The following is a 13,966-nucleotide window of genomic DNA, read 5'->3' as shown; positions in this document are numbered from 1 at the left end:
TAAACCAAAACCGACTCAAACACTTAAAGATTTGGAGATAAACAATAATTAAATTTTATCCTAATCTAAATTGATTGTGATTCGAATACTTAGTCAATTAAAGAAACTTGGCGTGCAAGCTTCGACTCAATAACTTCCAGACCAGTGGTGAAGCTTGAAAATTTCCACTGGGGGGGTCGGAAGTCACCGAAACTAAAAATTCTATATAAGTAAATTTTATTTTTTATAAAACCGGGGGTCGAAAAAGTATATACCTAAAAAATTCTATACGAAACATACATATATAACACTACTGAGCGAAAAGTTCTAGGGGTCGGGCACCCCCCCCGGGCCCTTGAAAACTACGCCCCTGTTCCAGACGCATCCTAGCGTTTACTCAACTCTAGTCCTATCCTCGAGCTGCGACCCCACACCTCAAGCCACGGCTCAAAGCTTATTGTCGCGACACATACTTTGTCAGTCTTCCCAACTCCGATTTTGGATCCAGACTGCTTCCTCCCTTCGCCTTCTCCTTAGTCACTGCTCAGGGTCCTTCCAGACTCGACTCATCATGAGTCCAGCTGCAGCTACGGCTCAACATTTCTTTAGTCGAACTTACTTATTTTCTTTCGATGTTAATTTCAAGCAAAAATGTGCTTGTACTTATAGCTACGTAAATAATCATGTGTGTAGCTGATATCAATGGTCATGTGACAACTAGCACCTATGATATCGCACTCGCTTTTTTCGGAAGTTTTTAAGAGTCAAATCACAGTTAATCAAATCAGCTCAAATACTCAACTTCTACTTTAAACAATGTCTTTAATCAAAATCATTTTTTGCAAAGATCTAAACACATTGAACATTTTACCTCATGTGTTCATCCCATCAAAATTGTGCGGGTTCGAGTCCCACTACTTTCTTTTTTTTTCGTATCTTTAATACTTCTTTCTTAAAACGTCTCCGAATTTCAGAAAGCCACAAACGAAGAACTTATTTAAATTAGGCCAATTGGATTTTAACACCTCTAACTTTGAAGAGTTGGCCGATAACACCCGCAACTAACACTTTGATCTGTGACACCCCAAACTTTTAATTTTGTTTGTCATTTCACCACTCAGTTAAAAATGACTAACTGAATTAGTATTCCATCCTACATGGCATCCTACGTGGACTATAATTGCAGATGTGGCACATTCATGGTATAAAACCCATCTTCTTCTTCGATTTTAACCATGCACAAACAAGGGAACCCCTAAATTGCTCATACGCATGAATCGACCCAAATCCAAACCCTAATTTGCTCCCTAATTTGCTCATCACGAGATCAGAGCAAACCTTCAACTTATTGGCTGATCGACATGTCTACTTCTTCCAACTCTTCATGTAATACCAACCGAATCCCTAAAATATTCAAGGTGGACATGGATGGGAAGTTGTATTGTCATCACGAGATCAGAGCTGTTATTCGCGTAGCAGGAAGGAGAAGTGTTCGATGTGGTGCTGAATTTTACGGTTGCTCACAATGGCCGGTAAGTCCTGTGTATCCATGTATTGAATTTAACTTGTTTTTGAACTGACGACATGATGTTGGTTTGTAGCGAGAAGTTCTTTATGTGGAAAAAAGATTTCGACAAATTATTCGAAGTTCATTCAACTTGCAGCTCAAGTGCAGTTACAAGAAGTGATGCTATGACCGGGAATGAATATAATTTGCAATTGCGGAACAACTTGCTATCTCAAGAGAACAATATGTTGAAACGACAAATTTGTGCGAAAGAATTCATGTTGAAGCAACAGTTTGTGTTTAGTTTGTTTGTTATCATTGCCATGTTGTTTTACGTAGTGTATCGAATTTAACTTGTTTTTGATTGTACGTTCTTTGAACACATGAATGAATGTAGTGAAGTTGGGCTTTGATGTCTTTATTTGTACCATATGTGCAGACCATTAGACCATTTGCAGACCACAAGAGACTTCGACTTTGAAACAAGTAAACAACTACCAAAACAAGTGTGCAGACCATTTGACCATTTGAAACCACATGTGCAGACCAAAACAATACAGCACAGTTTGAAACAACTACTATATATGCAGACTAAAACAAGTGTGCAGACCATTTGACCATTTGAAACCACATGTGCAAACCAAAACAAGTATGCAGAATATGCAGAATGACCATATACCCCTGTGACCATATATGCAGACCAAAACAATTGTGCAGAGTATGCAGAATGACCATTATACCCCTGTGACCATATATGCAGACCAAAACAATTGTGCAGAGTATGCAGAATGACCATTATACCCCTGTGACCATATATGCAGACCAAAACAAGTGTGCAGACATAAGTTAACTGCAGAATGAGTTTAAGTTAACTGCAGAATGAGTTTAAGTTAACTGCAGACATAAGATTCAGCACTGCAGACCAAAACAAGTGACCATTCTAGCCCTGTGACCATACATGTGCAGACATAAGTTAACTGCAGAATGAGTTTAACTAGTTTAACCGTTCAAAAGATTCAGCACAGCAGTCATAAGTTTACATAGTCATAAGTTTACATAGTTATTACACAACCAACAAAAGATTAACCATTCATAACATATTAACTAACTGCAGCCTTCTCCGTTGGTCTTCCCCTTTTACTTGGCCTTCCTATTTTAGTTGTCCTTCCCCTTTTACTTGCTTTTTTCCTTCCGATTTCTGCCGCATTTTGAGAATCTGTTAACATTAAACAAATTTAGGAAACAATCATATAATCAATAAACCAACTGAATATATTGAGTTCACCTTTAACTGTGCATTTTCTCTTGTTGTGACCTCTTTCTCCACAAATCCCACATGTCATTACGACCCCATGCTTAGTCAGTTTGCTTGGTTTCTTGGGATCCTCATGAGGGTCCCTCTTTCTGTTTTTCTTAGGCCTACCAGGTGCCTTTTTTATTGGAGGTGGATCCATTGGATAGTCAACCTTCGGCCAAAACTTTTCACTAGGCAATGGTGGGATTGAGTACTCATAAGTTCTCATGTATGTTTCTTTGTGGTAACATGGGTCAACATAATCCTCAGCATTCTTATGCAAACATCCAGCCACAGCACACACATGCTTACAAGGATACCCCCTTAATTGCCACTTTCTACATGTGCAGGTCTTATTTTCCAAGTCAATTGTAACATCATCAACATCTCTAACTTGAAAAACCTGATAAGATGAGGGGTATACCTCACACCTAAAGGCTGCATCTTTTGAGAAATCAAGTTTCTCCTAGATATTGGGGCAAATGAGCACATCTTTGGCTTCCATTTTAGTTCTTTTTATGACTAACCTACTCATGATTTGAACCCTAATGTTCTCTAGCATGTATATAATATGCTTTGACCTTGCAGTTATGATATAACCATTAAATGTTTCTGCCATGTTGTTTACTATGACATCACATTTAGTGTGAGTTTTCAAGTAGCACCTGTTAAATGCTTTGGGATCCTGCTTTAAGATTGCCTCTACTGCATCCTGGTTTATGGCCCTCATTTCATCCTGCTTTAAGATTGCCTCTTTACCAAGTAACACTCTTTCCCTTTATGAAGTGAACAATGTATAAAGAATGAACACCTTTTAACACAATTGACAACAATATGGCCACATGCAGTCTTTTCGCTCTTTGCAAGGTACAAGTTCCTACCATTAGCTACTGAGTACTGCCTCACTGCCTCTTTAAAAGCCTCCCTTGATGCAAACCTTATTCCCACCTTCCAAATAAATTTCTTCCAATTTGTATGTTCACCTACAGATGGGACTGCTTCCTTGTACTTCTTGCCCCTGATATCATCATCCTCACTATCACCAGGTGTTAAAATGTCCCCGTTAGATTCCTCGTAACTACTGTTTCCATCTACCCTTGCCTCTTCAATTTCATGCAAATTACCCTCAGTTTCATGCAAATTACCCTCTGTTTCATGCAAATTACCCTCTGTTTGTCTTTCATGTACTACCTCATCAAGCACTTTCTTTTTGGCTTCCAAATGTATCTTGGTTGCCTCTCTAACTGCATGTTGTGACTGTATCCACTCAACATCCTCTTTGTCTGACTCTAATCCAAGTACATCATCTGCAGCTTCCTCTTCATCACTGGTCTCAACTAGTTCATCATAATCTTCATCATCAGAATTTGACTCTTCATCTTGCACGATGAACTCACTATCTTCATTGTCCTTGTCTGCTTGCTTACCTATTGAGTTAGAGCTGCATCCATGGGAAACCCTAGAAGATTGGGCTTTTAGTTTACTGGATTGGGCTTCAGGTTTACTGGGCTGGGTAACAGGGTTGGGTTGGGTAACAGGGTTGGACTGGGTATCAGGTTTAGTTGGCGTAGAACTGGAGTGGGCTTCAGGTGCACTCAATTGACGTTCTTGAACAAATACTTCCATAAATGTTTCACTCCAATTAAAAACCTTCTTAACCAACTCCAACACATTTCTATCATCACGAAAATGCCTAATTTCACCATCATCCGCATCCAACCCATACATATGAAAGTTCCTTGATTTATAGCATTTCGTTTCCAATGCATAATCTGCTAGCTCAAAGTATGAAATGTGGTCTACATCAACTTTAATTAACCTAGATTCACCCCCAACATACTGCGGTACACCAAAACCTAACTCAATGTAACCACCATACCAAAGCATAACATCAATCGTTTTCCCCCATTGCATAATCTACTAGTTCATGTGAAATCTTACCTTGATCGGTGTTTAAACTTGATGGATTGTTGATTTTGAGAAGCTAGGTCACTGTCACCCTTGATCGTTCCCTTCAAAACGAACAGATGAACAATGCCAGCTACCCTCACATTTTGCTTCTTATAACATGTCTTAGCCACGTCATCGGTGCCACGTATGATTAATGATGCCATGTAGGATGGAAGACTAACTCAGTTAGTCATTTTTTAACTGAGTGGTGAAATGACAAACAAAATTAAAAGTTTGGGGTGTCACGGATCAAAGTGTTAGTTGCGGGTGTTATCGGCCAACTCTTCAAAGTTAGAGGTGTTAAAATCCAATTGGCCTTTAAATTACTTATAATACAACATTCCAAATCTATTACACTAGGACTTGTAGTTTTTAAATTTATTCATATTACATGGAATATAGAATTCCAAATACATTACACCGAAAATCCAGATCTCATTCACGGGCAGTTTGAGTTTAGACCAGGTCCACCAAAGTAAATGTATCTACCCCAATCATCATTGATGCCCGTCAAAATTTCATAGCAACCGCGCTCCATGACAAGATTGACATCTGGGGTCCCTAAAGTGTAAGAGGTGTCCACTATTTCAATATCTTTTATATAACTGGCGTTTTTATACCCTTGGTTAGGGAGTCGACCGCTGCCCATTTGGGTAGTTGTATGATGCCCGTGTGCCTCTGAGTTCGCCACTGCTCCACCCCACTCTATCAATGAAGCACTCTGATCACCACTTAACTGTGAAAACAGTTCGGATGGCCAATATCCTATTATTTCGTCATTAAGTACCATCAGCCAATCCCCACTTTCTACGTCCTATAAAAAACATCACACTTGTTGTTTATGTAGCCTGCCTAATAAGTGTGCACATCTTTAAGTTGTTATTTTACGAGTAGCTTTTGTTTGAATGCATATTCCGCCATTGCGGTATAGGATGTAACTTAAAATTATTTGAGATAAATGATTTATGATTAGATTTCTTTAGAAATACCTTTAGGATAATTATGGTGATATCATGTTGAGAACCATAAATTACTGAAGTAGGAGACATGGTTGCCCCAAGTGCAATCTTATTGCTGATTTGAATAAAACCAGAACACTCCAGATTGAAACACCCTTTTCTTTGAAATCCATCACTCTACAAAATATGATAATATCTTAAAATAACTTTCAATGCATGTTCACATGATATATAAGTTCTTATTATTATAGTTGAATTAAGACATAGTATACGCATATTAACATAAACTTACAGTCCAGTAGATAAAGAGCCTAGTGTTTGTATCTCCATACAATTCTGGATCAACCTGTTTCAAAGGCTTTTTAATCATTTAATTTCTTTTTTTTTTCTTTTAGTATTTGTTATGGGTTTTGTTTATCTGATACAAGTACTTAAATGAAGAAGAAACTCACTTGCCAACCAGCTTCAATGGTATCTAAATCACCTCCTACTATCCAGATTTGAGCCAAACTATATTCATTAGATTCTTGAATCCTTGGATTCCAAAGATTTAATGTTGCTATAGTTGCATAGAATTCCCCTCTAGTATATGCATATGCAAACTAAAAAAAAAACTCAAATTAACATAATGTAATTACCAAACATGGTAAATAAATAAATAAAATCACCAAAATTGGCACATGGACCTAAGAAATTTACAAAATAGGCATTGACTTTTAACCGTTTAAAACAGACATATATCAAAACTCAAAAGTCAACCAATTAGAGAAAACGCTAAATAATTACATATGTCAAAAGAGGCTTACCTCATAACGCCTGCTCACATCGAGCTCAACATCAATGGAGCTTGGTTGAGCAACAGAAGTACTCTTCTTCTTCCCGTAACTTCTAAAAGAATCCGCTCTGAGTACGTCCTCTTTCTTTGTTCTTCTAATGGGGATAGTTCTTTTAGGGCATTTTCCATTTGAGTGCCACAATTGAGTGACTGATGACGATGAACGCCTATCTTTTGAAGCATTCATCATGTTTATCCAGGTTGGATGATAATTTGGTCTCACCTATAATCGTTTATAATTATAATTCTTTAAATCAACATACACATAAATGCTTATGTTAAAAAAATAAAGAAGCAAACCTTAATAGTGTGATTTTTGAGTAAGGGATGATCAAAAGCGGGTTGATGAGAGATATGAACACAGTCTATTATATCACCATCAGGGCTCTATTCACAATGCAACGCAATGCAATGCATACACAAAATCATTGAACTAACATAGTATAGCAAGAAGAATGATAAAATTAAGAAAGAAAAGAATGATAGCATGATACCTTAATGGATTTAACTGGAGGTTTATTTAAGCTATTTAAAAGCTTCTGAATTTCATCAGAACTTGGGAACATGTTATTCTCACTGTAACAGAAACATGTAGCCATGAACACATGATACAACACCACCACGAAATTAAAAGACAACTTTAACCCCGCCATTTAGAACGGAAGTGGAAATGGAAACACAATTCATTCCTGATTTACCGTGTTTATAAATAGGATCACATTATAGTGCTTTTAATTTATTATTTAATATACTTTCTTGAAGTTTTATTTATTGACCTACTTGGCTACTTGTTTGGCTGAAAAGAAAAAATAATTACATTTGATAGCTTTATCCTTCCCAAATATATGCAAAAGTATTAGGCAACTGAAAAGATTTACAAAGTTAATCCCCAAAATACCTCTGGTTAAAATTGGGTTTTTGGATGGAGTTAGAGTATGTGATCAAAATGGCAACAAAAGAGAAAAGTCAGGGACCCAAAAAAGAAAAAAAAATTGAACTAAAATGATAAATTTGAACAAACCTCAGAAACTAAAATGGCAATTTACTCATAAATTAAAGTCTATTGAAAATGTAAGGTATTCAATATTTTAATTCTAAATCTGTCTGTAAAATTCATACTTTAAACATTGTTTAAGTGAAAAGCAAGATATAACCAATGCTGTCCTTTCTAAGAGTCAAGAGGATCCACAATCCATTTTTTATGTCATCCATATAATAACTAAAAATCAACATTTTATAACTTTATCCCTCATTTTTTATAACCCCCCAATTCCTTATCCATAAAAAATATAAGGTTTTGCTTTTAGTTTTTTCTTAGAATAAAATGTCAAAATTGTCCATGAGGTTTGATTATATTTATTCGTTCCATCCAAAATGATTTTTTTTGGTGTATTTGAGTCCCTCATGTTTGCGTTTATTGTCATTTACATCCAAATCATTAACGTAATTTATTTTTTCTGTTAAGGTGAAGGGCATTTTTGTTCTTTCAGATGAAACAAGTAAATATGACCAAACCTCAGGAACGCTTTTGGCATTTTACTCTTACATTTTTTTTATGAAACAAGCAAATATGATCAAATCTCAGGGACGATTTAAGCATTGTAATCGTTTTTCTTAAACATATAATAATTTATTTAGTTTCCCTAAAAATATATGGATAATACATAAGGATAAGAAATGGATTATACTCGTTTTTCTTAAATATAAGAATTCATTTTAGTCCCTAAAAATACATAGATAAGACATAAGAATAAGAAATGGGATGGAATGGTGTTTTTAGATAGTTTTGTTTTTAATTTTATGATTTTAATGAGAGAAAAAAATAGGATGTGAAGGCTTTAAGATGCCTATTTTAACGATTAAATAAAATGATTTTGTAAAATCTTTGAAGCGAAACCATATGAAAGCAATTATACATTTCGCTATTGAAAATTATATAGTGTTTTTTTAGTCACTTTTAGAAGTGGAACTCATCATCATTACTTGGCCAGTCTACATTAAACATTAAGACATTTTCTTCTTCTAACTTTCTACAATTTAACCACCTAAACTAAATTAGCTGAGTTAAAAGCTAAGCTGAGCCAAACTGGCTTGATATATAATTCAAGTCGAGCTTGTGCTCTGCCTGACTTGGCGTTTGTACAACCCTACGTTTTGATGTTTTTTCTATCCTTCTTTGTAGGTGTTAGAAATACAAACATTAAATTTTCACATATGGTTACATGAACCCTTTGTTTTAATCCAATAGCTAACGCGCACCCAAATGCTCCACTTTGTGATTCTTACCATTCTTCGAAAGTGAAATAAATCATCATCATCATGCTCAGTAAATCTCATCAATAGCAAAGTAGAGGTAGTGTATGAGGATAGTAAGATGTAGACAGTCTTACCTCTACACTGTAGAAATAAAGAGGTTGCTTCCAGTGAGACCCTCGGCTCGATAGCGGAATAAATATGAATGTTTATTGTTTTTTAATCCATTACATTATATGTCAACCCACTCATATGTATTGTTTATTGTTTTTCACCATTAAGAGTTCTACAATAAACACCGTTGTATTTGTAAACTGAGTTAAAAATGCTTGCTATTGATTTACATCATCAAATCGTAAAATACACTAGTGTATTTTCATTATCGAATCCTGACTATTGATTAACAGTTGTGTATTGATAATATTACGTATAATCCATGTTGAATAACCAACCTAATCAACTACATAGACATGGTATTGTTTAACAATATGTAAATGACGGACAACCATATGATACTACAATCGAGTACACCTTGTTCCTTAACCGAATTAACTGGTGCTGGAAATGATATAAATATGTGATCAAAAAACACATGAACACATTCAAACAATTCACTAGTAAAAAATATCAGCACATTTATTTCTAGCGACAATTCACTAGTAAAACATGTCAACACTTTTATGTCTAGCGAAAGTTCACCAGTTGCAATTGTAATATAGAATATATGTATAGAGATCAAACCCTGTGCCCAGTTATGATCACAGGTTATTTAGACTATGTGTAATGAGCGCCAAGCCACCAGCCAAATCAGCATTTGGGGCAGGGGCGCAGGATAGAAGGGTCAGGGGGGCGCCCGACCCCCGAACTTTTCGCTCAGTAGTGTTTGGTATGTAGTTTTCGACCCCCGGGTTTTATAATTTTTTTAGGTATATACGTTTTCGACCCTCTGGTCGAAAATCTCAAGATTCGCCACTGATTTGGAGAGTTAAACACCACGCATGGGCGCCAAGGGATCGCATGTGAGTAAAAGGCGCGAGGGTTGAGTACGAAAATCTACGTGTGGACCCCATTGATCATCCAATGAGAAGCCTCCAAATGAAGAGGGGGTGGGTCACAACTCACAACCACTACCCTCAATCTTAGCGCGATTATTAACGCTCCGGAATGACAACTCCTTTATCCTGGGTCATGGGCTAGTTCTAACTAGTGGGCTACAATTAAATAGATTATTGGATCAAAACAACGAATTGGGCCATGAGTTCAATTAGCGTTTACCAAATTCATTATAATCACTTTCAATGACAAGCATATTGTTAATTTTATTATACTGTATTTATAACTAGCAAATTGTTTATTTAGTTATACTGTATTTATAATAATTTTTATGACTAGCTCATTGTTAATTTAATTATAACTAGGATGTTTCCCCACACGTTCTAGCGGTATGTTATCGCAGGTATTCGATCGGTATTGGTTAGGTTCGTTATAGTATGGCACTCTGTATAGAAATCAACACATGATTTACATAAATTGAAAACGGAAAAAACGAACACCGGTACCGACAACGTTGTTGTCTAAATGGTATCGATCAGTTCAGATCGTCATGAGACTGATAATGATATTCGTTTATCATCATTTTTAACTCTAAAGAAAACAAATGTACTTTTTATAATAGCTAATTTGCATACGCATTAAACTCGGTTATTGTTAATTAAAAATTTCATAATATTAAATAATTATAAAAAATAAAACAAACAAAGATGGACCCCACATATAAACCCTGGGTATCGCACGCCTGCTCAGTAGGTTGGGACCCACCGACCCATGAAACTGAGCCTGGGCATGGAATTTCATGGCCCTTGTTTTTTCGGTTTCTTACACCTAACACCCCCTTATTTTGTTTATCTTCTCATGTTTCTGATTTGGGCTTCATATTTGCTTCGCCCATAAAATTATGTTAGTAAACTTGCAATTTAGCGATTCAAACCAACTTTTTTTTATTATATACTAATACAAAACAGCTATGATATTAGCAAAATTAGATTATTTTTGTGACATTGTAGTTAGTTAATTAAGTTTTAATTTTAGTCAGTTTTAATTTAACTAATAACACATGAATCAAACTACTATACATTGTTTAATTTATTTATTCATACATTTCATAAACACATATTTAAAGTTGGATCAATATAAGATAATGTATGATCTTTTGTACTTGGAGGGTTTGGTCAGAAAGACGTAAAGTGTATGCTAACATGGTGTTGGTTGTAATGTCATGCAATTTATAGTATTATAGTATAGATTTAAAATAAAATGAAGTTGGGCCATTTAGAGAAAGAATGTGAGTGAGGATGTGTAACGCTTAAAAAAGAAAGAGGCCGGAGAGGTTAGAAATTAGAATGAGAAAAAAGGGTATTCAATTTTTATATTTAAACCTTAACTTTTTACTATTTGCATAATGTTTTTCCTTTATAACTTTTATGTGAGATTAACAAATTCAAATTTATGTTTTTCCTTTATAACTTCTGATACATAATGTTTTTTAAAACGAATATGATTTTGCGATGTGCTTATTTTTATCAACGTTTTGATATAAATTAATATAAAAACGGAGTTGTATCAAATATAACGTTTTATAAATCGTTATAAAATTTTATATTCCGTTTTTTATAAATTTTATGTCAAAACGTAGATAAAAATAAGCAAATCACAAACCATATTTGTTTTAAATAAAAAAACAATATATATCCGAAGTTATAAAAGAAAAACACTAATTTGGATTTATTAAAAATGATGTAAATAACAAAAGGTTGGGTGTGAATAGAATCACTCTTCCATAAAATGTGTGAGTTTCTCTTTGCCGTATAGAATGAGATATAACTAGAAAAAGGAACTTACGAAACCAAGAACTCTAGGAGTTAATGATTATACGTGTGTCAAAGTGTGTTGTTGAGATGTTATTCTTTAAATTGACAAATTTAATATAACATGGTGAGGTTGGTTACGGTACACCATATTTATTTCACAAATCGTGAGAACAGATTTCAGCACTTAAAAAAAGTCAAATTAGCACATACTAAAACAATACATACATAAAACTATCACTTTAGAATTATATTAGCTCATGAAAATTAATCAAGATAATTTATTTTAGCACATATGTGAATGACTGAATGCTATCAGCACTTTTTTTATCAGCACATTGAAAATACAATGAAGATCTAAATAAAGAGTTAATTGTTTGTTAGCATAAATATATAAAATTCAATGATATTATTTAGGTTATTATTTTACCAATTCTCTATAATTGGTTGGATTTCACATAACACTTTTTAAATAGATCTTACCGTTTGTATAAAAAATGTAATTTGTATTTGATCCTACCCCTAACATGGTTATGAGTTCAAAAAACTTAATAAGATTAACAGTTCAATTTTGATTTTGAACCGAATGGGGAGTTACTACGGTCAACAACCCACTTGACCTCCTGATTTCATTGATGTTAAAATAAAATATATAAAAAACTGATTCGTAAAAATAGTAAAGGAAAAGATCAAATAGGAAGTTAATTTTCGCTAGGAAAGATAGGAAGCCATAGGATTATGACATGTGGCAAATTTTAAAATAAAGAGAAAGGATATTTTAGTCAATCCAACTGTTTCTTCTTCCTTTTTCAAAACCCAGTAACTTCAAAACCCACCATTTTCAAAACCCACCATCTTCAACTATTTCTTCACTTTCTATCTCAATAATTACTACATTATAGTGTGATTTTCATCACCAATTAATGATTCAAAACCCGATCAACGTGTTCTTCAGCTTTTTTTGAAGAAAACCCAGTTTAATTTCATAAAAAAATCTCGTTTTTTCCGGTGATTTTGGAGATAATCACTCAATTCGTTCGATTCGAGCGTTGATAAGTGTTTCTGTCATTCAAATTTCGTCAATTGATGAAGAAATCGGCTTCGATCCATGTAAGAAATTCTTTAATTTCATTTTCACGATCTGGGTTTTTGATTCAGTCATTGCGTTTTACGATCTTTGTGGGGGTCCGGGGGCGACAGCCCCTGGTAGCGGGGTCCCAGGGGCGGCAGCCCCTGGCGGGGTCCAAGGGGCAGAGCCCCTGGCTGGGGTTGAGCTAAAAACGCATCAGAAAAATTAATTTTCCAGAAATTGGCTCATTTCGAAGATAGTAATTCATAGACAATTCATACAGTTCACAGTGACAGACAGTTTTATGTGTCCATTGCGTTTTAGAAATAAGAGAGTTTTATGTGGTTTCTGACTACTGCGTTTTAGAAAAAAACACATTTTTAAGTGTTTTTAGTCATTACGTTTTAGGTAAAACACATTTTTAGGTGTTTTCAGTCAATTGCGTTTTAGAATGAGTCATTTTTAAGTGTTTTCTGGCCATTGCGTTTTACATATAAGACATTTCTTTGTGTTTTTGGCGCATTGTGTTTTAGGTAAAACACTTTTTTATGTGTTTTCAGTCCATTGCGTTTTAGAAAACAAACATTTTAAGTGTTTTCTGGCCATTGCGTTTTACAAATAAGACATTTCTTTGTGTTTTTTGTGCATTACGTTTTAGGTAAAACACATTTTTATGTGTTTTCTGGCCATTGCGTTTTACAAATAAGACATTTATGTGTGTTTTCTGGCCATTGCGTTTTACAAATAAGTCATTTCTTTGTGTTTTTGGTGCATTGCGTTTTAGAAAAATGTCATTATTTAGGTTTTTTTTTCATTGCGTTTTACGTAACTGGTGGTTTTTCTATTGCGTTTTACGCAACTGGGTTTTAATTTTTTTTTTTAAATATAGCAATAGTATACTCGTTTTAAAGATAAAAAAAAACGCTCGTTTTTTTGGTGCAATTTTTATAAAAAAATAATGTCGTATGAAAGAGTTATTAACGTTTAAAAAATGGGGGGAATTGGAGGAGAGAGAAACTGTTGGCTTGGATTGACTAGAATGCCCTTGAACAAACTCACACGCCTCTTTTATTCCTTTCAATTTCCCTGATTTAATCTTAGCCCTTGATTAACTTAATGGATGGTCAAGATCACTTCCTAGCCTTCCTAACCAAATAAACTTTCTATTGTATCTCCACCCAAAATAGTAAAACTATTAAATCATTTTCTGGTTTAAACAGCATATATTGATAAAAATATATTTTATCGAAAATCGG

General features: G+C 34.6%; 2 protein-coding genes across 2 annotated transcripts in view; both read right to left on the bottom strand.

The window, feature by feature from the left end:
• The window catches only part of LOC110892536, a 37,233-nt gene extending 34,224 nt beyond the window's left edge, over positions 1-3,009 (bottom strand). The window contains exons 1-2 of the mRNA XM_022139692.2: positions 2,772-3,009; positions 2,628-2,702 (exon numbers count right to left, since the gene is read on the bottom strand). Of these exons, the coding sequence (XP_021995384.1) occupies positions 2,628-2,702; positions 2,772-3,009 (313 nt within the window). The remainder of the gene's footprint in view (positions 1-2,627; positions 2,703-2,771) is intronic.
• Positions 3,010-5,021: 2,012 nt separating this feature from the next.
• Positions 5,022-7,188, bottom strand: LOC110894293. Its single transcript, XM_022141497.2, has 7 exons — positions 7,019-7,188; positions 6,825-6,911; positions 6,496-6,747; positions 6,142-6,291; positions 5,982-6,035; positions 5,720-5,866; positions 5,022-5,544 (listed from the first exon to the last, which is right to left on the bottom strand). The coding sequence occupies exons 1-7, from the start codon at positions 7,175-7,177 to the stop codon at positions 5,170-5,172; spliced, it is 1,224 nt and encodes a 407-aa protein (XP_021997189.1). The 5' UTR covers positions 7,178-7,188; the 3' UTR covers positions 5,022-5,169.
• Between the last annotated feature and the right edge of the window lie 6,778 nt (positions 7,189-13,966).

The sequence above is a fragment of the Helianthus annuus genome, chromosome 12, assembly GCF_002127325.2.
Source record: "Helianthus annuus cultivar XRQ/B chromosome 12, HanXRQr2.0-SUNRISE, whole genome shotgun sequence".
In the NCBI taxonomy this organism is placed as follows: Eukaryota; Viridiplantae; Streptophyta; class Magnoliopsida; order Asterales; family Asteraceae; genus Helianthus; species Helianthus annuus.
The sequence above is the reverse complement of the archived record's forward strand: the minus strand, read 5'-3'. Positions and strand labels throughout refer to the sequence as shown.